Below are 24,257 nucleotides of genomic sequence, written 5' to 3'. Positions count from 1 at the left end.
TTTCCTCTATATATTGTCTAAAGCAGTAATTAATATAAAAAACTGCTTTAAAGATACTTTATTATACTTTCTGTTGCCAAGAGGATTCCTTGGGAGATAATTTTGTAAGGAGACATAATTTTAACAGAAATTTAAAAGACCACTAAGTTTTAGCTTTAATTGTTATAATTCTATTCCTATAGATTCTGGAACCGAAGATGTTTCGTTATGCTCACAAATTAGAAGTTCACAGAACTGATGGAGTGCTTAGTCAGCTGTCTCCTCTACCACACCTGTATTCTGTTTCATATTATCAGTTGTCAGAGGAATTAGCAAGGACTTATCCTGAATTAACCCTTGCTATCTTTTCAGGTATGAGCATTTAATTGATTAAGTCTTATTTAGACATTTTTAAATCCCTACTTTGAACAGATTTTCAGAGTTTGTTAGTTTCCAAGTGGAATTTAAATAAATATACACAGATCTAGTATGCATCATTGTAGAAAAAGTACACCCTAATGATTGTCTTAAAAAATACTTTTTTAAAGTCATTAAATGTTATCCCTATCCCCCCCCCCAAAAAAAATGACTTTATTATACTACTTTTTCTTATGTATGTGTATTTCCCTGTATTTTCTACTGAAAACCTTTTGACAGAAAAGCAGACCAACCCATAGATCATCATAGACTCATAGAAATGGAAGAGACTTGAGATATCATTTTCTCCACATAAATATTCCATCCAGAATATCCACTTGCTTATCTTTTATGTTCTATTTGGAATGCACCCTAGATTCCAATAGTCACTAGTGGGAATTGATGATTGGCCATCAAGTTTGCCATGAAGTAGGTTGGTGCTGATGGCTTTAGGGGAGTGTTTTTCTTCTAGAATTTCACCATCATTGTTGCCCTAATTTATTTTGGCAGCAAACTAGAGTGTAAATAGGAGAGATGTTTGGAGAAAAGACTGGTAAGGTAGGTTATAGTTCCATTGTGGAGGGTCTTCACTGCCAAGCTGAGAAGTTGGACTGTTTTCGTTATCCATTCCTTTTTCCCTTTCTTTCTTTTCTAACTAATCCCCCTTTTTAGTCCTTTTACTTCCTTACATTTCCTCTCTCCCTCTCTTCCCCCGGCCATCTCTTCATCTCTTTCCCTTCTTTCCTCTCCATCTAGTTTCATACCGTTCCTTCTCCCATCTTGTGCCCTTTTCCCTACCTTGTCCTCTATTCCCTCCTGCAATTTACCTCTCCGATTCTATTTTCTCTAATGTCCTCTTTCCTTTTTTCTTCACTCTCCTTTCATCTACCTCCTTTCTCCTTCCTCTATTCTCCTTTCTCTTATGTCCTCCTCCCATATATTCCCCAATTCCATTCCTCCTTCTTTTAATCCCCAAACAGTGAAGGCAATATTAAAAAGATATACATTATTCCTTGTCTGCCCATTGATAACTTATTTCATCTTTGCCAAATGATCTCTTAAAGGTTTTCTATTAAAGTCCTTTGTATAGCCTAAATCACTAAAATGCTTAAATTGAATTTTTATGTTGTCCCAGAGTCACTTTTGTAGACATAAAATTAGTTTTATATATTCCATGTTGTAATAATTTTTACTAATGTCCTCGGAGAAATTTATGCCAGCTTTTTTTTTTTTTAGTTCAATATGAAAATTAAACGTCAAAAAGAAAATTAAATAAAAGTCAGGATATCTAACTTATAGTCCAAAGTACTCACCTGATGGAAGTCATATACCTATATTTAACTATTTTAAATTTGAAGACATTTAGTAATTAAGTAGTTTGAAATTTCATTTTACTTGAAGATCTTATTTTTTCTTTTCTTTAAGAAAAGACATAATATCCATAGAGTTATATTACTTTGCAATTGGATGGAACTTCAGTCTAGTCTCCAAGCCAATGTACAAATTTTCTTTTTATTGCATCCATGGCAAATAATCATCTGACCTTTACCTTAATAGCTCTTGTGACAGTAAGGATGAGAACTTTTTTCCTATTCTGCAATTAAGTTTCCTTTTTAAGCATTGAAAAATATCTCAGGCATAAAGGAAGACTGTGACTTTATTTTTAACTATTGATTTTTTCATTCTAATATCACTTAGCTTAAATGAACAGAAAGGTAAAATGATTGTTTTAAATACCTATAATTTTGCAAATGCAAATAAGTCCAGTTTGTTTTAGCATGAACTGTTATAATTTTTTTTACAGAAATAAGTCAAAGAATTCAAACAGCTCATCCAGCTGGCAGACAAATAATGTTGCACTATTTGTTACCATGGATGAATAATATAGAGTTGGTGGATTTAAAACCTTTGCCAACAGTAAGGCGGCACGATGAAGATGAAGATGAAGCTTTAAAAGACCGAGAACTCATGGTGAATAGCCGGCGTTGGCTACGAGGAGAAGGTTGGGGGTCACCACAGGCTACAGCCATGGTTTTGAACAATTTGATGTACATGACAGCAAAGGTAACCTGATCTTTGTATTTGTTATAAAGAATATTAAAGCTGGTTTGAAAGAGATAATGTGCTAAATTTGTAGGACAATTAACATGTGAAATTCTAAATGCTTTCTTGAAGAAGTTTCTCATTTGTTAGAAATGACACTTTCTCTGGCTGCTCTTGCCTTGAGAGATAACTAATTTATATTTAAATTATAATAAAGGAAATGAGTAGTCATTTGATTTGTCAAAGAAATTGAACATAATGCCTATAGCTGCCTCAATGAGCTTTAGATGGTGGTGTGCTTCGTGGGCAAAGCCTTTTAGAATAATTCATTAGAAAAGCATTACGTGCATTTCTATTTTACATTTTTAATCTTTTTTAATGAATGTGTCTTAATTTTGTTTCATAGTATGGTGACGAGTTGGCATGGTCAGAGATTGAGAATGTTTGGACCACACTAGCAGACAGCTGGCCAAAGAATTTGAAAATAATTTTGCACTTTTTGATCAGCATTTGTGGAGTGAATAGTGAACCCAGCCTCTTGCCTTATGTATGTATTCAGTTTAACAGTGATCCTTCTGAACACCCATTCCATGCACAGGCAGTATAATACAGTACAGAAAGGCTTAGGAGAGCTGGGGAGGCCACGGCCTGGCATCCTGCTGGTGGTGAGCCTTCGCCCAGCTGCCTCCTGAGATGGGCTATTACATTATGGGTCAGCTCCAACTTCTAGGACGTTTCTTCATAGACTGAGCTGGAGTCGGCTGCTCTGTCACTCCTACCTATACTCCTCCTTTTGGGATCAAGCTGGAAAAATCAGAGAATTAGAGCTGGATGGAGCTGGAACCCTCATGTAACAGATGAAGGTCACAAAGTGAGCAGCCAGTGAGTGTGGATTCCAAAGCTGGGGCCCCTTCCTGGCCTCTCCCAGCTCTCTTCCCTCTCACTAGTCAGAGGGGAAGTGGAAGCTACAGCCACTGTGTTCTACTCTCTTTGTACTCTTCCCTTACTTGTAACCTCTTTTTGGGATGCCTGTAGGGGATTCGCCTGAGTCATTGTAATATTAATTGGTGGCATTGCTGTAGACGTTATACCACATTGGAGCCTCCCAGTAATTATGTGTGATGTAATATTACAACTGTTGTCTCCATTTTATAGGGAGGAAAAATGGGGCTCAGAGAGATGAAGTAATTATTAGCCCATAATCACACAGTGACTCTCGGAGGAATGGTTTTAGCCTTTTCTAGGATACTTCATTGCCTTGACTTGAAATCAATTTCAGTAGTGACTTCTGCCCTCTAAATGGGAGCCCCTCAAACTCTTGAAGACAATTGTTCTGTTTATGCAAAATACCACTATTTCCTCCAATTAATTTATATATGACATAATTGCAAATCCCCTTATTATTTCAGTTGCTCTCCCTTGAACTCCCTTGATTAAATTGCTCCTCATGGTGTGGCTCAAGAGTAAGCCCAGAATTCCCAGTGCAGTCTGCTCAGAACCCATCATCTAGGTCATTCCCTTTTTTTTTTTTCCTGCCACTGGCATAACCTGCCAGATAGGAGGTTATGTCAGCAAGGAAGCAAACATGCAGTTATTAAGTGCCTACTATGGGCCAGGCCCTTTATATGCTAAATAGTTTGTAGTTAGTATCACCTTTGATCCTCAAACCAGTGGGGGTAGAGGTTGGGGGTGGGAATATAGGTGCTAATATTATCCACAATTTATAGGTAAGGAAATGAAACTAAACAGGGTTGAGTAACTAGTCTGGGATCACACAGCTACTAAGGATCTGAGGCTGGATTTGAACTCAGGTTTTTGTGCTTTCTGGTTCAGGACTCTGTTATATGGCCTAACTGTTAGGGAATGGATGGATATGAGGCACAAGTGCATGGGCAGGGAAATAGTGGCAGCTAGCAGCCAGCTAGCCGATTAGAACAATCTCTTTGGATTCAATACTAGCTAATGCAAGGAAGAAGGGGGCCCTAATACTGTAGGAAACGGTCCAGGGTGAGTAAGGGTACACACAAAGACAGAACTTTTTTGGTGTGCCAATCCTGACACATATGAAAAAAGTACAGGATGGTGTAAAATACAGGATTAATCTGAATATGATAATTTGCTGTAGTAAGTATTGGATATAGGTTTTGGTACAAGGACAGAAGTATGACAATAGTTAATAAACTTATCAAGGGAAGTTTTCTATAGCCATTGAATTTTAAATGCATTGTAAAGACCTAAAGAGTAAGTATAGTAAGTGTGCAGACTCATAAGCACACTAATCTTACTTCAAGGTAGAATGTGTGTGTGTGTGTGTGTGTGTGTGTGTGTGTGTGTGTGTACATGTGCACTATAGATATATAGGCAATTGGAGTTAAGTGACTTGGCCAAAGTCACACAGCTAGGAAGTGTTAAGTGACTAAGGCCTAATGACAACATTAGGAATCCTCCTGACTGCTGGGCCAGTGCATCATCCAGCTGCCACTAGCAGAGTAATCTTAATAGAAGGGAAAATCTATTTGTTGCGGAAGAGTAAATTTTATTTAGTTTTATTTAGATAAAATGGGGAAAAGATTTTGAGTCTTGAGCAATGGAACATTCTATATGGACGTTATGGGAAACAGCAATGAGCTAGGTTCCCAGGGGAATGATATAATTCAGAATTTTAGGAATTGCTCTCCTCATTCATGATATGTACTGGGAAAAGGAAAGTGGTCCATTAAGTTTTGTAGTAAGGTCTTGACTAGAGTGGTATCATTAACTGGAAGAGAAAGAAACAGATTTGACAATGGAAGTTTTGACAAAACTTGGTGATGAAGTACTCATTACCTCATCTGATTGGAGTTATAAAATAATTTCCTCAACTTTAAAAAAAATTTTACACGTGAATTAATATTTACTACATAAATTATCCTTAGAATTTGAGGGGAAAAAAAGAACTCTTATCAGGCTCCTTTTATGAAACAAGCATAACTCTAATCCCTAAATCTAAGAAACAAAAAGCAAAGAAAGAGAAAAATAGATCAAAATGTATTAATGAATATTTATTTTAAAATTTTTTCTATAACATCCTGGCAAAAAAAAAAAAGACTAAGAAATCATTCATTATGATCATAATGGATTTATACCAGGAACATAATGGATTTATATCAGGAAATACAAGAATGTAAACATATATCATATATATATATATATATATATATATATATATATATATATATATAATAAAATCATATAAAGCTTAAGTAATTATCAATAGATGCAGGATAAAGCCTTTAATAAAGTACAATAATCATTTATACTAAAAACCCCATGAAACATAAGCATAGATGCATCTTTTTTTAAAATATGACAAAAAGTACACATTATATGTAGTGTAGAGAACAATTAAACAGGGGTTCTTAACCTGGAGTCTATGAATTTTTAAAAATACTTTTGATAACTTAAAAAATATTATAATTTTTTTTTTTTTGTAAACACGGTTTTTTATTTTACATATTTAAAAACTTTTTTCTTGGAAGGGACCAGAGGTTTCTCCATAATACCAAAGGGCCTCTGACAAAAAAAGATAAGGACCCCTGAACTAGGTACTTTATCAATAAATCCAGTAAAGCAAGGACACAACTCCTTTTTGCTGCTTTTGCATAGTTTTAGAAATATTAGCAGTATCAGTAACACAAGAGAAAGTAACTAAAGGCATAAAGATTAGAGATATGATAAAACTATTTGCTAATAACATAATGGTTTAGTTAGAAATTTGTTGGGAACCAACAGTGATAGAGTGAGACTAACTTAAGAGTTTGCCATAAATGACAAGTTTGGGAAGGAAATGTGAAAATATTTCATCATATATAATATTGGGGTATTGGTGGACTTTTCAGTTGAAAATAAATGGTAGAGGCCAAATAAAAAACAAGAGCTCTAGTTATAGATTTGGAAGTGATGATCAGGGAAATTGTTTTGTTATTTTTTTTTTCCACAGTCCTTTTTAATACCTCCATGAATTGGTTTGGGGGACAGAAAATGTAAAAGACAAAAACCCCAATATCTTTAACACCTTAAAATTTTTCAAATCAAAAATAAATTTCTGAGAGTGAAAATAAAGGGGGAAATGCAATTGGGAGTAGAGGGACAAAGTTTTTGTCAACTGTCAACTAAGTATCGTGATTTTATATACAAGAGGAGGTGGAAGGAAATTTAATGTAAATTCATCTCCCTTTATGACTTTATGAGTACAATAGCTCTGAAAAATGTGCTGAATTTTGAATTATACTTAATTTTAAAATCAACTATTTAAATCATTTTTATAAGTGATAAATATTAACCTTTCATTATTTTGTTTTCTGCAAATTTTTCCATGACAGGTGAAAAAGGTTATTGTATATTTAGGTAGAGATAAAACCATGCAGCTCTTAGAAGAACTGGTGAGTGAACTTCAGCTCACAGACCCAGTCAGCTCAGGGGTCACTCACATGGATAACCCACCATATTATCGCATTACTTCAAGTTATAAAATACCATCTGTCACCTCAGGTGAGAAGTTATTTAATATTGTCATTCATCTATCAATAGATTGGACCCTTGATCCATGTGTTCAGCACTATTCTCCCTCTGGTCTCAAGCCATCCAGTTCCAGCAACCACTTAGATAGTTCATACTGACTACAGACTTCTTGAACTCAACACTTTGGTGACTGTTGGGAGGGTGGATTGAAATGGGTAGAAACTTAAAGCCAGAAAACATAATAAAGGCTTAGACTAGGATAGTGATTATATAAATGGAGAGAATGGGTGTTTGGAAGAGCTTTTGTGGAATTAGGAATGGATATGCAGAGTAAAGAGTAAGAATAAGATGTGAACTTGAGTATGGCAACCAAAACCTCTAAGCTTGGTGACAAGTAATCGTGGGGAATGATCATGAGTCCTACTTTGGACAGGCTAAGTTTGAGGTGCCTCCACAGTGTCCTTTTTGAAAGATTGAATAAGTAGTTTAAGATGTTCAAGTGGATCTCAGGAGAGAATCTAGGTTTGGATATATATGGATATATGAATTGTCTATATAAAGGTGGTAATTGAACCAGTACAGAGTATTGAAGTCACCAAATTAGAGGGGGTGGGGGGGAGAGGGCTCAGAATACTCTTGGAGCTCAGCTTTAGTTAATGTGTGGCACAGATTATGGTCCAGCAAAAGAAAATGGGGTTCAGTGTGATACAGAGGAGGAGAGAACAAAGGTAAGTTTTGCAAACACTATGTGTGGTACAGCAGGGCTTTTTAAATCTTTTCCACTTGTGACCCCGTTTTGTCCAAGAAATTTTTGTGTGACCCCTGGGTAGATAGGTATGTAAAATAAGTATACAAATCACACATGATAATAAATCATGATTTTATGACCCCCACATTCTAAGACCCTACATGGGGTCAAGAACCACAATTTAAGAAGCTGGGTATTATAGCATGCACAGGAACACACATACATATACAGAGCCAAATAAACTATATTGTGTTTTGAATTAAATTAACGTATCACCTCCTTACCTACTTATCTGACAAATTGAGAATAATATCTTGTCTAAGCTACTTATTATGCTGTAAACAGATTTTCCGTTTGATTTTTCCAGATAAAACCATTCAACAGCCAAATAAAATTTTGGGCCACCTTCTGGGCTAGGTCATGGAAGTTTATGTATTATTTGCTAATTATGTAATGTTATATAATCACTTATTATATTATACATGTTTATAATATATAGATACTAGTACTTTTCATTCTAATTGATAGGAACCACTTCCAGTAGCAATACAATGGTGCCTCCTACAGATGGCAGCATTGACAATAAGCATATTAAAGACAGCACTGAGGAGAAGTAAGTAATTCATCCTATTACTTGAGATTGTAATTATTGTAATAATCCAGGATTATTGGTGTTGAACTATGGATTTTAATTTATATTCCTTCATTCAAAATTCTTAAGATTAATATATTACTGTAATGGAAATTTTCCTATTTCTTGTCAAGAGTTTGTAAAATATACTTTAAAATAATATGTTATCTATAAAAAATTCTCTGTTGTATTTTGTTTTGCTGTAAAATTTAACCTTTCCTGTCTTTGCATAGCAGACATAAATATCTTAATATCAGCATTCTATTTAAAAATTATCAGCCAAAAAAAATTTTTTTAAGATTTGAATCTCTAGTTAATCTTTGGCATAAAAACTTTAGTTTTTGAATTTCAAGAGGAAAATTAAGAAAATATAGTCAGTTTCTGTTATAATTTTGCAAGGTGTATATTTATGCATATAAAATGAATAATAAAATATACTTGTTGGTTTACTGTCACCTGTGCCTAATTACTAACTTTTTTCTGCAGCTATGTTCATCTAGACATCTACAGTGGACTGAACAGTAATTTAAATCGTCAACATCACAGGCTAGAATCTCGTTACAGTAGCAGCTCAGGAGGATCATATGAAGAAGAGAAAAGTAATGCTTTCAAGTTATTTTTCTATAATTATCAAATATTATAAGTAAAAATAGTAAATACTATTACTTTATTTAAAGTGTTAAAAATGCATTTCCATAACTAAGCCTATAGTTCTATTAACCTATATAGACTATTCTAAGAGTAAATATGTTTTCAACAGATTGCTCATTTCAATAGAAATGTTTTAATCAATGCCATTTTCATTTTAGGAAGAAAAAATGTTACTATGTTATTAAGTAGATTAAAAATTGAGACTCATTTTATTAAGACTATAGAAAAGTCAATATTGCAACTAAAGAAAAGTCAAAGTAGTAAAGCAAATTTCTCCAAGATGTAGTTAAATAGCTGTTGCAAACTTATAGCACATTCTAAAAATTAATGCAAAAGTATTGTGTTTATTTATCAGTTGCTATGTAGTATAATGAATGAACTTTCCTCTCTATTCTTCTTGCTTGTGAAAAGGAATTTTATGAAAATTTCACCCCATCATTTCCTAAGGAACTTATACTGAATGGTTACTTAATATTAATTAATATTACAAATTTTAGGATGGTTAGAAGATATTTCTTCTTTTGCTATAAAAATAGCATTGTGTGAAGAAAAAAGATAGCTGATTTAGAATTTTAGAACTTGAAAGCTTGAAGATGTCTTGGGTTTCCAGTCCCTCATAATTTTATAGAAATAAAGTAAAGTAATTTGTCCAATTTCACAGAAAACTTAATCACTGCTGGAATTATCTTAACTCTTTATCAAGTTCTCTTAACATTGTACCATATTACTCCAATGTGATTTTTATGTCTCTGATTCTACAAAATTACAAAATTCTACAAAATTAAGAAGTAAAAAAGTAGGGATAAGTGCCACTTATAAAGAAGTTTTAGCTATTTAACAGCATAAAATATAACTTTGAATCAGTTATTTGGGGATTTTAAAATGTGGGAAAATATATTTTCTTATTCTAATAAACGCATGAATTCTTTTCTTTTTGCAAGTATGGACTGAATGACAAATGAAAGTTTGCCATAATTGTAAAATAGAATAATAGAGTGCAGCTAAGAGTATTGGCTAAGACAACTTTTCATGAAGGAAAAACTCAAGCCAGTGACTTTTCCTCTTGGAGTCAGTTCCTTCTTATATTTTCTCCTGTCTTCTTTCATTGATCTTTCATTCTAAACAAAAATAATAAGTTATTGACAGATTCCCTTTATTTTTCTTTCATTACAAACTGTTCTGGTTTTCTATTTTCTGTATGCAGTGTCATGCCCAGAATTACATAAATACTTTTCTTCATTTTTCAGAGGCTTTTTTGCTCCCTACCTCTGTGTTGTAGAAGATTTAGTATAATATAAAAATTACCCAGTGTATTAATGAAGTCCCAAAAGGACCAATTTATAAGGCTGCTTTATCTGTAAAGAAGTCTCCTGGTCCTCGCGCCAAAATATAAGTACATATATAACATATTTGTGTGTGTATGCATGTGTATATATACACATACATACATACATACATATATGTACACATAAACTTGTGTATATATATGTGTTTGTTTTTAGTTATATGCATATCTCTCTCTCTCACACACACACACACACGTTTCCTTCCTGAGCTCCTGTCTTACCCATGTCACCAATTACTTGTTGGATATTTAAAAATGGATCTCCCATAGCCATCTCAAACTCACCATGCCCCAGGAGGACTTACTACTGTATTTCCTTCCAAAAACTCTTCTTTTCTTCACTTCCCCCTTTTTATTGTGAGCCCTGCCATCCTTTCAGTGCCCAACTTTGTGGTCATGCTCTCGGCTCCTTACTCTTAACTCCCTCTACATTTAGTCATTTGCCATTTAATAATTCTACTTCTACTGCTTTTGCATCTATCTCTTTCTCTCCCCTGTCATGGTCACACCGTGGTGTCTGTCATTTACACTCTTGCTGTGGATTCTAGATCCATCTCACTCTCTCAGATGTCTTCATGCAAAAAGTTAAGTTCCTAAATACAGGTTTGCCTTCTGCTCCGTAAACTCCAGTAACTTAATTGCCTCGAGGATCAAGCATAATTTCTGTTTCACTTTTAAAACCCTTTTCGACTCGACTTCAACCTCCCCGTCTTTCACTCAATGCTACCTTTCTTGCTCTCTGTGCTTCATCCATACCTGACTTCTTGTGTCTGTGTCTTTGTGTAGGTTTCTCTGGCTTTGATTTCAGCCTTTCCTCATTTCCACCTCTCGGAATCCCTGGCTTCTCTCACAGCTTGGGGTCAAGGGCCTCACACAGGAGATTTCTTGATCCCTGCAGCCGTAGTGTCTCACCTCTGACTTTGTGTCAGCAGTGGTGTTTCCCTGATAGAAGTTCCCTTGAGAACAGGAACTGTTTCACTTTTGTCTTTTTAATTCCCTGCACGGGTTTAGGGCTTAGAGCCTAAAAAAGGTGCTTAATAAATGCTTTTTTCATTGAATAATTTGGTACAAAGAATGAGCCTGACCTGATAAATCTGTGCTGTTAGTAATAGAAAGAAAAAATGGATTTGGATGCAGAGGACCTACATCTGAATCTTAACTCTGAAACTTAATTCTCTGTGACTTTGGATAGGTTACTTTCTGTGTTTCATAGTTTATCTTATCTGTTAAATAAGATTAACTTTTGACCTTAAGATTTATGATCTTGTTCTTCTCAAATTAGCATTTTTGATCATGTATTTATGCTTAATTTTCTGGCAAAAATATTTTTAAATTGTGAGGAGCTCTTTTTTTATTTCTTTTGAGTAATGTGAAGCTGATATAAAACAAATGATGTAGAAAAGGAAAATAATTAATTTTATTTTGATAGGTGATTCAATGCCACTTTACTCTAATTGGCGACTGAAAGTGATGGAACATAATCAAGGAGAGCCGTTGCCTTTTCCTCCTGCTGGAGGCTGTTGGTCACCATTGGTGGATTATTTGCCTGAAACTTCATCACCTGGATTATCTCTTCACAGGTAAAATTTAGAGTGTAATTCTTTATGAACTTGATAAACTTTTGACTTTCTTTGTACAATATCAAAAGGTACAAAATGGATCAAACATGAGATTAGGATCCCATTAGATAGCATGCCATCACTAAATCTGTGAGTATTTATTAAGCTTCTACTGTATGCCAGGCAACATGCCAAGCATTGGGGAGAGAGCCGAAAGAAAGCCTCCACCTCAGGAGCTTGTGGCCCACCTCACTCACTGGCTGCTCCAGGGAGCTGTCCTCTGCCCCGTGGCCAGTAAACTGTTTGGGCAGAGGTGCTAAACCAGGCTGACACTGAGGGGGACTGAGGGGAGTTGGGAGGGTGTCACCCCCAAGTATGGGAAGACTTCCACTGGTAGGACGGGCGGATAGGTAGGACGGGACTGGTAGTCCCAGTGGCCGTGAAGGCAGGTACATGCTGGGAGCATTTAGACCTTGATTAGATGCTAAAGGTCATCTAGTGCATCTTGAGCCATCACGTCTTCTTGGTTCAGTCCTGCCACTGAGCAAGCTTTACACAAGATAAATAGGACATAATTAGCAGAGGGAAGCTGATAGAATTAAGAGGAAATGGGTCAGTTTTAGGTCAGAAAGGGGATCGTAATTGGGACTTAAAGGAAGCCAGGAAGCTCAGTGGTTAGAGCGGAGGAGGGAATGTGGGGAATGGCCAGAGAGATGGAGAGTCTTCTCAGGAGGACTCCAACGTCAGTGGTGAGGAAGAAGGTATAAGACTGGAAAGGCGATGGGAGACAGTAGGGAGTGTGGTGGGGAGACATGATAAGGGCCCAGGCCCAGTGGCTGAACGGAGAGTGGGGGGAAGGGGGGAGGACAGAAACTGGAAGCAGCAGTTGTTGGAAAGGGACTTAAACTTCATGGTTACAATTCACTACATCTAACACAAACTGCTTTTATAAGAGTGCTGTGATTTTGACTGTTAGTTACTACACTAATTTTGGTGTAGCTTTTATCTTACTCTGTCAGATTATTTTGGCAAGTGATAGAGTGAGGGAACTTGGTGGTGTAATTGCTTGTTTTGCTCTGTGGCTTTTGCCTTTCTTTTTATTAATAATCTATATTTAATTGGTAAGGGAAATTATTGAAATGTTTTATATATCTTTACAAAACTCCTGGAGTTTTTGCTTTTATTCTGTAAAGTATTAATTGTATCTATTGCCTTTCTTAGGTGTAACATAGCAGTGATCCTTTTGACTGACCTGATCATTGATCATAGTGTGAAGGTGGAATGGGGAAGCTACCTACATCTTCTTCTTCATGCAATTTTTATAGGTAAAAAGAATATTTTTAATTTATATTTCTCTATAATAAAATGAAAGATATATGTGTGTATGTGTATATGCATAATTACACTATACACATGCATGCACACAGCCATATGCAACAAATATAAACTTGTCTTTTTTTTTTAGATTTTGTATGAAATTATACTCAGCATATTTATCTTGTTTTTCTCTATTTTAATATTTTCCATTTTTTTACTTGAAAATATTTTTAGAAAAAACGAGATTCTTGGAGATAGGGCTTCTTTTTAGAAAACTTTATTAAAAGTTGTAGAATAACTTCAGGACCAACTGATCCCAAATGGCCACTATTTCATGAAACATACAGCTTAAAATATTTATATTACCTCTCTCAATTCTATTTTTTAAATAGAATTTTTTTTTTGAAGAATATATTTGAAGTTTTTTTTTTTGTTTTTTGTTTTTTTTTAAGAATATATTCTGTTCTGGCATAAATTTCCCCAAAACAGTAATGGACATAAGTTCTTTCATCATTGTCTTTTTTTTCCTTAAATACTTAAAAATATATCTGAACATACTATTTTTTGGTCATTCACTCCTGGCTTCTCTTTTAAAAGTTCTGTCTCAAGGGAAAATGAAACACATCCAAAAGCATCCTCCACTCCTGGCTATTAGACTGTTTTATAGCTGTGTCAATATAAGGTTTACAATACTAGCTCCTTTAGCAGTTTTTAAAGCCGATGCCAGATCTTACCTTGAAAATACATAGGAATTCATACTTAACGCCGTACACCAAGATAAGGTCAAAATGGGTTCATGACCTAGGCATAAAGAATGAAATTATTAATAAATTAGAGGAACATAGGATAGTTTACCTCTCAGACCTGTGGAAGGGGAAGGTCTTTATGACCAAAGCAGAACTAGAGATCATTACTGATCACAAAATAGAAAATTTCGATTATACCAAACTGAAAAGTTTTTGTACAAACAAAACTAATGCAGACAAGATTAGAAGGGAAGCAATAAACTGGGAAAATATTTTTACAGTCAAAGGTTCTGATAAAGGCCTCATTTCCAAAATATATAGAGAATTAACTCTAATTTATAAAAAATCAAGCCATTCTCCAATTGAAAAATGGTCAAAGGATATGAACAGACAATTCTCAGATGAAGAAATTGAAACTATTTCTAGTCATATGAAAAGATGCTCCAAGTCATTATTAATCAGAGAAATGCAAATTAAGACAACTCTAAGATACCACTACACACCTGTCAGATTGGCTAAGATGACAGGAAAAAATAATGATGATTGTTGGAGGGGATGCGGGAAAACTGGGACATTGATGCATTGTTGGTGGAGTTGTGAACGAATCCAACCATTTTGGAGAGTAGTTTGGAACTATGCTCAAAAAGTTATCAAACTGTGCATACCCTTTGATCCAGCAGTGTTACTACTGGGATTATATCCCAAAGAGATTATAAAGAAGGGAAAGGGACCTGTATGTGCACGAATGTTTGTGGCAGCCCTTTTTGTAGTGGCTAGAAACTGGAAACTGAATGGATGTCCATCAGTTGGAGAATGGCTGAATAAATTGTGGTATATGAAAATTATGGAATATTACTGTTCTGTAAGAAATGACCAACAGGATGATTTCAGAAAGGCCTGGAGAGACTTACACGAACTGATGCTGAGTGAAATGAGCAGGACCAGGAGATCATTATATACTTCAACAACAATACTAGATGATGACCAGTTCTGATGGATCAGGCCATCCTCAGCAACGAGATCAACCAAATCATTTCTAATGGAGCAGTAATGAACTGAGCTAGCTATGCCCAGAAAAATAACTCTGGGAGATGACTAAAAACCATTACATTAAATTCCCAATCCCTATATTTATGCACACCTGCATTTTTGATTTCCTTCACAAGCTAATTGTACAATAATTCAGTCTGATTCTTTTTGTACAGCAAAATAATGTTTTGGTCATGTATACTTATTGTGTATCTAAGTTATATTTTAATATATTTAACATCTACTGGTCATCCTGCCATCTAGGGGAGGGGGTGGGGTAAGAGGTGAAAAATTGGAACAAGAGGTTTGGCAATTGTTAATGCTGTAAAGTTACCCATGTATAAATCCTGTAAATAAAAGGCTATTAAATTAAAAAAAATAAAAAGAAAAAAAAAAAAAGAAAATACATAGGAATTCAAGAAGACATTAGGAATGATTGCTATTTTTCATAGTTTTCATTGTTTTTATTTTCCAAAAAAATCCCTCTAGAATACTGAATGAATTTCTGAACTCTTAAGTGACTTTTTTAGGGGAAACTGATACTTTGGGGAGAGGAGTGATTGGTTTCCCAAGTTATTGTGTCCTTGAATAAGATGCTTATTGCATTAATGAAATTTATTTCCCTGAAAACATAATTCTAGATACATTTAGTATATATGAAATAGATAAGTTTCCATGCTTATACATAAAAAGTTAGAATGAATTTTCTTTTTTTCTACAAACTTGCAAACATCAATAAATGGTAGCATTTTAATATATAAAGATTACAGAAGTATTGTATATGGAATTGTAAACTTCTGTGATGTAGTTGGTTTTTTCAGTGCATATTAAATTTAACATGATAGTTCCAGAACTTGCTTACTTCTCAATGTATCTTTCTTTTTTATTTTGCATCACTATCACTACCTACTACTTCCTCTTAACTAATCTCTCCTATAGAAGTCCTCCCTTATAACAAATATCTTAAGCAAAAAAAAGACACACACTGATTATATATTCAAAGAAGTGTCTCATTCTGTACTAACGTCTCTAATCTCTGCTGTGAGAAGGGCAGAATGTTTCTGAACCATTAGCTATGGCATTGATCAGAGCTCCTGAACCTTTCAGAGTTTCCTTTTACATTTTTGTGGTCTATATTTAGACTGTTCTCTTATTTCTTGTTGTTTAATTCTGTATTACTTCATGCAAGACTTAATAGGTTTCTTTGAATCCACTCTGATCTTAATTTTTTACAGTAATTTTCAACATTTATTCTATTCCATTTGTACTTTAATAGCCTTACTCTTCTGAGAAATACATTTACATTAGCTTTTCCTAATCCATTGGTTAAATATTGCTTATAAGAGCTTTATAAACTACGATTTTACATCTTTTATTTTTAATTCTTATCAGATTCTACTTGGGTTCTACCTCTCACTCTCATCCAGTGTTACATACATCCAGTGTCACTCCCAACTTTTTGTTTTCTGTGAATCTGATAAACCTGTTGTTCATGCCTTTTCATCAAGCATTGATTAAAAATGCAAATGGTCCCAAGCCAAGGACCCTAGAACACTCCACTGAAGACCTATCTGACTTGCTTTCAGACCAAGTCATTTAACTGAAAAAGATCCATGGCTCTTCTGATTTGAAGTGCTGTTCACTCCTCATCTCTCACTGAGGTTAGAGCTGTCCTTCATCTTCCTACAAGAGACACATTATGCTTGCCTGAAAATTTTAGAAGGTTACCTCAGTTCTGTGAAAAAGTACAAAGATTAGGGCAGTTATGTTTACTGTGAAACTTATATCACAGCACCTATCCTGAAGGCAGGAAGCCCTGAATTCAAATCCTGCATCAGACACTTGACCCTGGGCAAGTTACTTAGCCTCAATTGCCTTGCCAAAAAAAAAAAAAACAAAAACAAAAAACCAAGAATTTATACTTAGCACTTTTATATATATGCAGTTGAGGAAACAGACCAGGAAATACTGTATTAGACTTTTAACTTATTATTAGGAACAGGTGGCATTACATACAAACAACTGGTAAAACATTGAAAAAGGATAGATAAAAGAATTGTCATTTTTGTTTTTAATGCTTTAAAGATTTTTATTGTAGACATTTTATGTCACAAGAATTTAGTAATGATGGTAGTTGATGTGATGATGTAAATAATTGGTGATTTTCTTTTCCTTATTCATTATGATGTCTGCTTTCCTTCCTAGGGTTTGACCACTGCCACCCTGAGGTCTATGAGCATTGCAAACGCCTGCTTTTGCATTTACTGATAGTAATGGGATCCAATAATAATGTCCGAACTGTTGCCTCAGTCCTCCTCAGGAATAAGGAATTTAATGAGCCCAGGGTGCTTACTGTCAAACACCCTGCACATTTAGACTATACTTTCACAGGTAATTGAAGTTTTACTCAATTTAAAAGCATGTTGGACATACTCTATAATAATTTCACTTTTTCTTTTCCAGTGATCCTTATCCTCCTTGCACTTTCTTCCTTTCAAAATCTGAAAGTTCAATAAAACTCTTGTGAATTTGGAATTTGGGAGTTGAGAAAGCAAATTTGATCCTGAAAAATTGGAATCAAATTGTTTGAAAGCAAATTAGTTGTGTTATAGTTAAGTACCATTTTTTTTTTGCCTGGACCTAGGATTTCATTTGTGTGGAGAACTAACTCCAGTTGAGGAACATTCTCTACTAATGCAAAAATGCAATTTATCTGAAACTCAGATTCTCCAAGAATGGCCTTGGTCACTGAGGGCTTAAGCATCTTGTCCAGTGCTACAGTGTCAGAAGTATCACAGCCAGATTGCCTTTCTCTCAGTCTTTTGCAGTATATCGGCTCTAATTAAGTACCATAATATTTAATAATTTACATTACCATTATATGTAACATATGTAAAATAATAGAAGTGAGTATCAAGAAGCAAAAGGAAGTAACACAATGAAAATGTTACATGTTATAACTGGTCAACACATAATATCATAAACATAAAAAATGATAGCTTCCTTAACCTTTCAATAAAATGTATGCTGAAGGAATATTTCATTTTTGAACTTTTGATTTGAAGTTTTTGCTAAACTAGATGTCTTTTATTTTTGTATTTTGCTTTTTAAATTGCCTTAAATTCTTTCCAACTTTTTATTAAGAATTTTTTGATTTATAAATTCTGAATTTATGTCAGATGTAATGAATCTAACTCAATTTATTTCCTTCTTGGTTTTTATTTACAAAATTTTATTTGCACTGAATTCATAATGTGACTTTAAAATCTTTTTTCACTTAGTAGGACTTCCATATGACTCAACAAAAACATTAAAATGACCAGAAACTTTGGAATTAAAACTTTCTAGAATTCTTCTCATATCAAATACATTATTAGTGTTCATTGATATTCATTCTTTTCAGATAATTGAAAAGAAATTTGATATTTTGATAGTTTCTCTTGGTAGACTTAAATGAAGTATATATTTTTTTCATTTATTTTGTGTTTTATTGTGAAAACATAAAAAATTTTTTTGTTCCCGGAGATATGAAATAAATCAGAGTCCTCGGACACTAAAAGACCACATATATATTGTTAATTTTTTCCCCAAGAAGGGCTAGGGTTTAATGCATCTAGCAGCAACATTATAGATTAGAAGGGTTTTTCAAGAATTCATCAGGTCTGCCCTATGTCTCTGGACAGGACTACTCTGTGGGGGGAAAATGTGAAGATGATTAACTATTAATTAGTAATATTGCAGTTATTTTTTCTCAAAACATGGTAGATTATTTCAGCCTCTGTGGTATGGAATAAATCTCAATGTCTGTAAGTTACATACTGACCCATTGCTGATTTCCATTGATTGGGAGATTTTCCACCCTAGAAGATGTTATGAAATCATAGCTTGGCAACAAAAAAATCTTTTAATTGCTTTTCATTACTATGGATTTGTGTTTAAATAAAATTCAGGTAACCTAATACATAATTTATTATAATAAAATTATTTTATCTTTGAAGTATGTTTGAGAGCTGTCTGGTAAACTCAGCAGCATTCTGAGAAGTTGGCCGGGTCGGCTTCCCCCAGCAGGTGGCAGCAACACTGTATTGTTCAGTATTTCCTCCTAGAAGGAGACAGTTATTCAGAACACATTTTTATATAATGAATGTGGTTCATGTACCATGGGCTAAAGTGAATCCATCTTTTTCTATGTCCCCTTTATCCAGCTTTGAGTCTTTGAAGCCTGAGAAGAGTCTTCTGTGTTGTAGTGATGATGAATTTCTTTCCACAGGTGTTAACGATTTTATCCCTGATTACCAGCCCTCCCCCATGACAGACTCAGGGCTTAGCTCAAGTTCTACCTCTTCTAGTATCAGCCTAGGAAATACCAGCTCGGCCATTTCACAGCTGCACACCACTCTCCTAAACGAGGCGGACATTTCAGTAGAGCAGGATGAAAAAGTAAAAACACTCATGGAATTCATTACCTCAAGGTAATATTTGCCATTCTTACCATCATCAAAATTTATAAGTTGTTCTAAACATATTGACCTGCAGTTGAAGTTTGCTGATTGATGTTTATATGAAGTACACAGGTATGGATATATTACTGTCTTTTCTAAAACTATATGATGTAGCCTAAGGGTCCACGGTTATCATAATTGTCCCCTCAAAATAAGAGGAATGAGTACAATATGTGATGAAAGTCCCTTTTTCAGGAACTGTATTATTAATAAACATTTGCAGTTCTACTAGATCCAAAGCCAGGTTTTTAGGGAGGTATAACGTTGATCCTTGACTTTAAGGAATTTACAATCTAGTCAGGGAAATGAAAGTTTCTAATGTTAATTAACAATATAAGATATTTGTTAATTTACCTTTTTTTTCATCTCACCTGTAGGATTTGAGGTTACTTAAAAAATTCAACAGAAAACTTTAAAAGTAGCAATTTAGTTCACATTTGTATGGTGCTTTGCAATTTAAAAGGTACTTTTCTTCAAAATCAGTCTGTAAAGTCTTAGTTATTAGTGCAGTTTTATCATGGCCTTTCAGTAAGGAAACTGTGGTACTGAGGCAATAATTTATTTTCCCTTGCTTAATTAATGTTGGAATCAAAAATAATAGGACAGACAAAACATGTTAATGTATGTATGACATGAGTTAGTTCTTGCAATTACATACTAAATTTAGATCTGAATTTTTTTGTAAATAAGGAAAAAAGAAAAATGGTTGGATTTTATAGTTCTTATCATTTGATTGAAGGAAATAATAATTTGATCTCTATAGACAAAATGTTTCTTGTCATTGAATGCAAGAGAATTGACAATTCAGTATAACAAAGAGATGGCACAAGATAATGCCAGGTGCTCAGGGATATAAGTGCAAAGAGTAAAGCAGTTTCTTTTCTCAATGGGTTTGCATTTTAGTGGAGGAATCCACAGGTATATATGTAAGTATGCAAAGCATGCATAAAAAGTAGAGCATTACAAAGTTCAAAGTTCAGTTCAGAGTAATTTGGGAGAGGGCACTAACAGTCTATTTTATCAGAAAAGGAATCAAGCAGTACTGAGGTCTGAGCTGTATCTTAAAGGAAGAGCAGGACTCTATGAGGCAAATGGCAAGGACAGCATCCCATTAAAAGATGCTAGGTGCAGTGTCGTGTGAGGAAAAGAGAGGATTCCATTAACAATTGAAGTTGTTTCTAAAATGGACCCTTTTCTTCCCCTTTGCCATAACTGTATTAATATCACACTAGAATCAATGAAATAATCTTTCTTGGATCAAATATATTTACATAATAAATGAAGAAAATACTTAAATATGCTACATGATCATTACTTTAGAATCAACAATGTTAGGAATACAGGGATTTATTTCTATGTTTTATTTACAGAAAAAGAGGGCCTCTTTGGAACCATGAGGATGTTTCTGCCAAGAACCCCAGTATTAAAAGTGCTGAACAGTTGACTGTTTTTCTAAAACATGTGGTTTCTGTGTTTAAACAATCAAGCTCAGGTATCTTTCAAAAAATATTTTATATAATTCCTACTTTGTAAATTATGAATTTATTTTGAAAATGAGAATTATTGGTGACCTACTTTCTTAAAAAACTCCACCCACCCACTTGTTTTTTAATAATTTCATCTTACAATATTACTGTTACCTCCCATTTATGCTTGGCCACTCAGAAATCCTTTCTTTTAAAAATATAATAAAACAACAATTCGACATATTTCCCATATCTGAAAATGTATGTATGCCTTATTCCACATCTGTGGTCCACCACTTTCTTCCAGTTCCCTATTATTGATCATGATAGGTTGTTGCATCTGCACTGATCAGAATTCTCAAATCTTTTAATTTTTCTTTTACATTGTTGTTATTATGTAAATTGTTGTCTTGGTTCTAATTATCTTGCTTTATATCAATTTATATGTTTCCCCAAATTTCTCTGAATTCTTCCTATTTAATTGTTAAAAAATGGTCCATTTTTTATCTCAACATAATATTCCATTATATTCACATATGATAGTTCAGTCATTTTCTAATGAATGGTCAGCCACATTCCTTCCAGTCCTTAGTAAACTAAAACAAGCTGCTACAAATATTTTTTAATATATTTGGCCATTCCCTCTGCCTTTGACCTCCTCGGGGTATGTCCTTTAGTTGTATCAAAGAATAATCTACTTTTTGGTTATATGAAATTAAGACATAACTGGTCTGTGTCAAAAAATTTTCTTTAAAAAAAAGGTTACATCTACTAGCAGTAATAGACATTAATTGTACAATTCCTATTGTACATTGATAGGGTCACACATGTATGACATTGAATTGCTTGCCTTCTCAGTGGGGAGTAGGGAGTTGCAGAAGCAGGAAGGGAAAGAATCTGGAACTCAAAAGTTTTAAAAATAAATGTTCAAAATGGTTTTTACATGTAACTGGGAGAAAAAAAGTACCAAACCAAAAAATGGAATTAATATTAAGGCACCCTTTCAAAAGGATATTTAAAATTCAGGACTTGATTTCTTTGATTATGTCTGATCATAAAATAAAATTTGTCAAATTACTATACCAGTATTCATAAGTAATTTTCATTATTGTATATCATGAAAGAATTGTATTAGAGGTACATACATGAGTGTGACACAATAAACTTGATCAAGATTCACAATTTCTTAGGGTTTTAGTTTTATTACAAAAATACTTTTTTTTTTTAAATCATGGTTTAAATTGTTTAGGCATCTGAAGGTTTATTGCTCTGGAAGTTAAAATAATTGGAAAAGCCTGATAATATAAATAAACAAATAAATGAACAGACAGATAAATAAATAAGGGAACAAATACTTTGTGAAACTGACAGTTTCAGGGGGGAAAATAATTTGTTTTATTTATTTTCACAGCAAGATTTCAACTGGAGCATCATCTTAGTGAAGTTGCTTTGCAAACAGCACTTTCTTGTTCTTCTCGACACTATGCTGGGAGATCTTTTCAGATTTTCAGAGCTCTGAAACAGCCACTTTCTGCAAATACACTTTCAGATGTTCTTTCCAGACTTGTAGAAACTGTGGGTGATGCAGGAGAAGATGCCCAGGTAAACATATTTCAGTTTAATCAATTTTTATAGAGTAGCTATAGGGGAATTAACATCTTATAATGAGTTTGTGAAACTGGGATTTCAAATGTAGAAAAAAGAAATCGTACTTTAGAAATTTTAGATCCAGTATATTAGCATAACAGCAAAAAATCAAGAATGTTACACAATTAAGTGGTGAAGTGATTTTGTACATATAGAGCCTCATCTCCTATCCTCTTTTTAAGTTAGGAACTCTTTCAGAAGAAACTTTTGTTTATTTTATTTGATTAACATCCTGAAAAAGAGGGTACAGGACAGTGTGGGTAAGGGGAGGTAGAGAGTTTCCTTTAAATATATAGAATAGATTTCCTATTCTGATAACAAGTAAAATGTAAGCTGACATTCCAATTGGGTAATGGGGAAATCAGTATACATACACTTAAAATGACCCTTTTTATTACCTTGCTTTTAAATGCCATAGCTTATAGATTTTTAGATCCATAAAAATCATGCTGTGCAAGAAAATCTAAATCACTTTTTAATGCTAAATTATAAAATACTTTATAAAATTTCTACTTTTCTGTTTTAATATTTCATTGTGATTACTTCTTTCATAGCATAATATATTAAAAACTTATGTTTTCTTCCAGGGTTTTGTAATAGAACTCCTTCTCACTTTGGAGTCTTCCATTGATACATTGGCAGAAACCATGAAGCATTATGATCTTCTTTCTGCCCTTTCTCAGTAAGAATTTTGTCGACCAGTAATTTTATATTTAAAAATCATTCACAAACTGCTCATTTTATTATATGAGAAATATTACACAAAATAATTAATTGTATTTTTGTTTAATCCTTGATATGAGTGATTTTTAAAATTCTCATTGTCTTTACTCTCATATGTATATTTATATATGCTTGGATTTGTGTGTGTCTGCAACAGATAAAAGGGTGTTTTGATGATTCATTTAATATCACAGTTAATCACATGCAAAAAATTAGGAAATTTTTTGGGACAGTTCCTAATTACTGATTTTTTTTCCTGATTTTCTCTTTTACAGTGAAATTGTTGATTTCTCACTTTAAGTAGAAAATTCTATGTAGACCTTTATGTAATGCTTCTGAAATAACATTTTATAAATGAATTTTTTTTTTGGTCTGGAAATAGAGCTTTGTAAGTAAAGATTTTTATAGTATATGGTAATAGAAATAATCTCTTACACTGGTGGAAAGGCAATTTTGGATTAAGAAAAAACTTAATCCCCTCAATGCTCTGCCAAAAAAAAAAAAAAAAAGCCTGAAAACTTCATTAAAAAACAATTCCTGTAGGTTCTTCCAGACAAAAGTAAGTCCCCAAAGGTGGAAAAGCTTGGAATAATAACCTAGAAGATGGATTTCATGTAGAGAAGTAATGGGAGAGAGTGAAGCTGGAAACACATTCTGGAGGACCATAAATGCTATGTATTTCTTTTTCTGATTTCAGGGAATCGAACTCTCTCCCAACTTAGAAAGTCCCTAAACTTTCTTCCAATGAGAAATCAATTTACCTGATTTAGATTCTGGTTAATTCTTTATTTTAATTAATTGGTCTTTTTTGGTTAATTGTTTTTAATGCATAAAAATCTATCTCCTCTTATATTCTGGGTTCTGTATCAAAAACTAAGGAGCCCTTGTCCTGATTTATTATGCACTTATCATGCATTGCTCAAGAAGTCAATATGTTCAGAAGCTTGAACCTTT

The 24,257-nt window shown here is 33.8% G+C and overlaps 1 protein-coding gene across 9 annotated transcripts in view; it reads left to right on the top strand.

The window, feature by feature from the left end:
- Positions 1–24,257, top strand: part of FRYL (FRY like transcription coactivator) — a 262,394-nt gene that overhangs the window by 192,054 nt on the left and 46,083 nt on the right. For all 9 annotated transcript variants that reach the window (XM_031942465.1, XM_031942463.1, XM_031942464.1 and 6 more), the window contains 13 exons: positions 183–351; positions 2,201–2,460; positions 2,846–2,986; positions 6,801–6,969; positions 8,216–8,300; positions 8,805–8,917; positions 11,744–11,894; positions 13,095–13,198; positions 17,171–17,356; positions 19,236–19,437; positions 20,838–20,959; positions 22,345–22,535; positions 23,168–23,262. In XM_031942465.1, the coding sequence (XP_031798325.1) occupies positions 183–351; positions 2,201–2,460; positions 2,846–2,986; positions 6,801–6,969; positions 8,216–8,300; positions 8,805–8,917; positions 11,744–11,894; positions 13,095–13,198; positions 17,171–17,356; positions 19,236–19,437; positions 20,838–20,959; positions 22,345–22,535; positions 23,168–23,262 (1,988 nt within the window). The remainder of the gene's footprint in view (positions 1–182; positions 352–2,200; positions 2,461–2,845; positions 2,987–6,800; positions 6,970–8,215; positions 8,301–8,804; positions 8,918–11,743; positions 11,895–13,094; positions 13,199–17,170; positions 17,357–19,235; positions 19,438–20,837; positions 20,960–22,344; positions 22,536–23,167; positions 23,263–24,257) is intronic.

Source organism: Sarcophilus harrisii, chromosome 6, assembly GCF_902635505.1.
Source record: "Sarcophilus harrisii chromosome 6, mSarHar1.11, whole genome shotgun sequence".
Classification (NCBI taxonomy): Eukaryota; Metazoa; Chordata; class Mammalia; order Dasyuromorphia; family Dasyuridae; genus Sarcophilus; species Sarcophilus harrisii.
The sequence above is the reverse complement of the archived record's forward strand: the minus strand, read 5'-3'. Positions and strand labels throughout refer to the sequence as shown.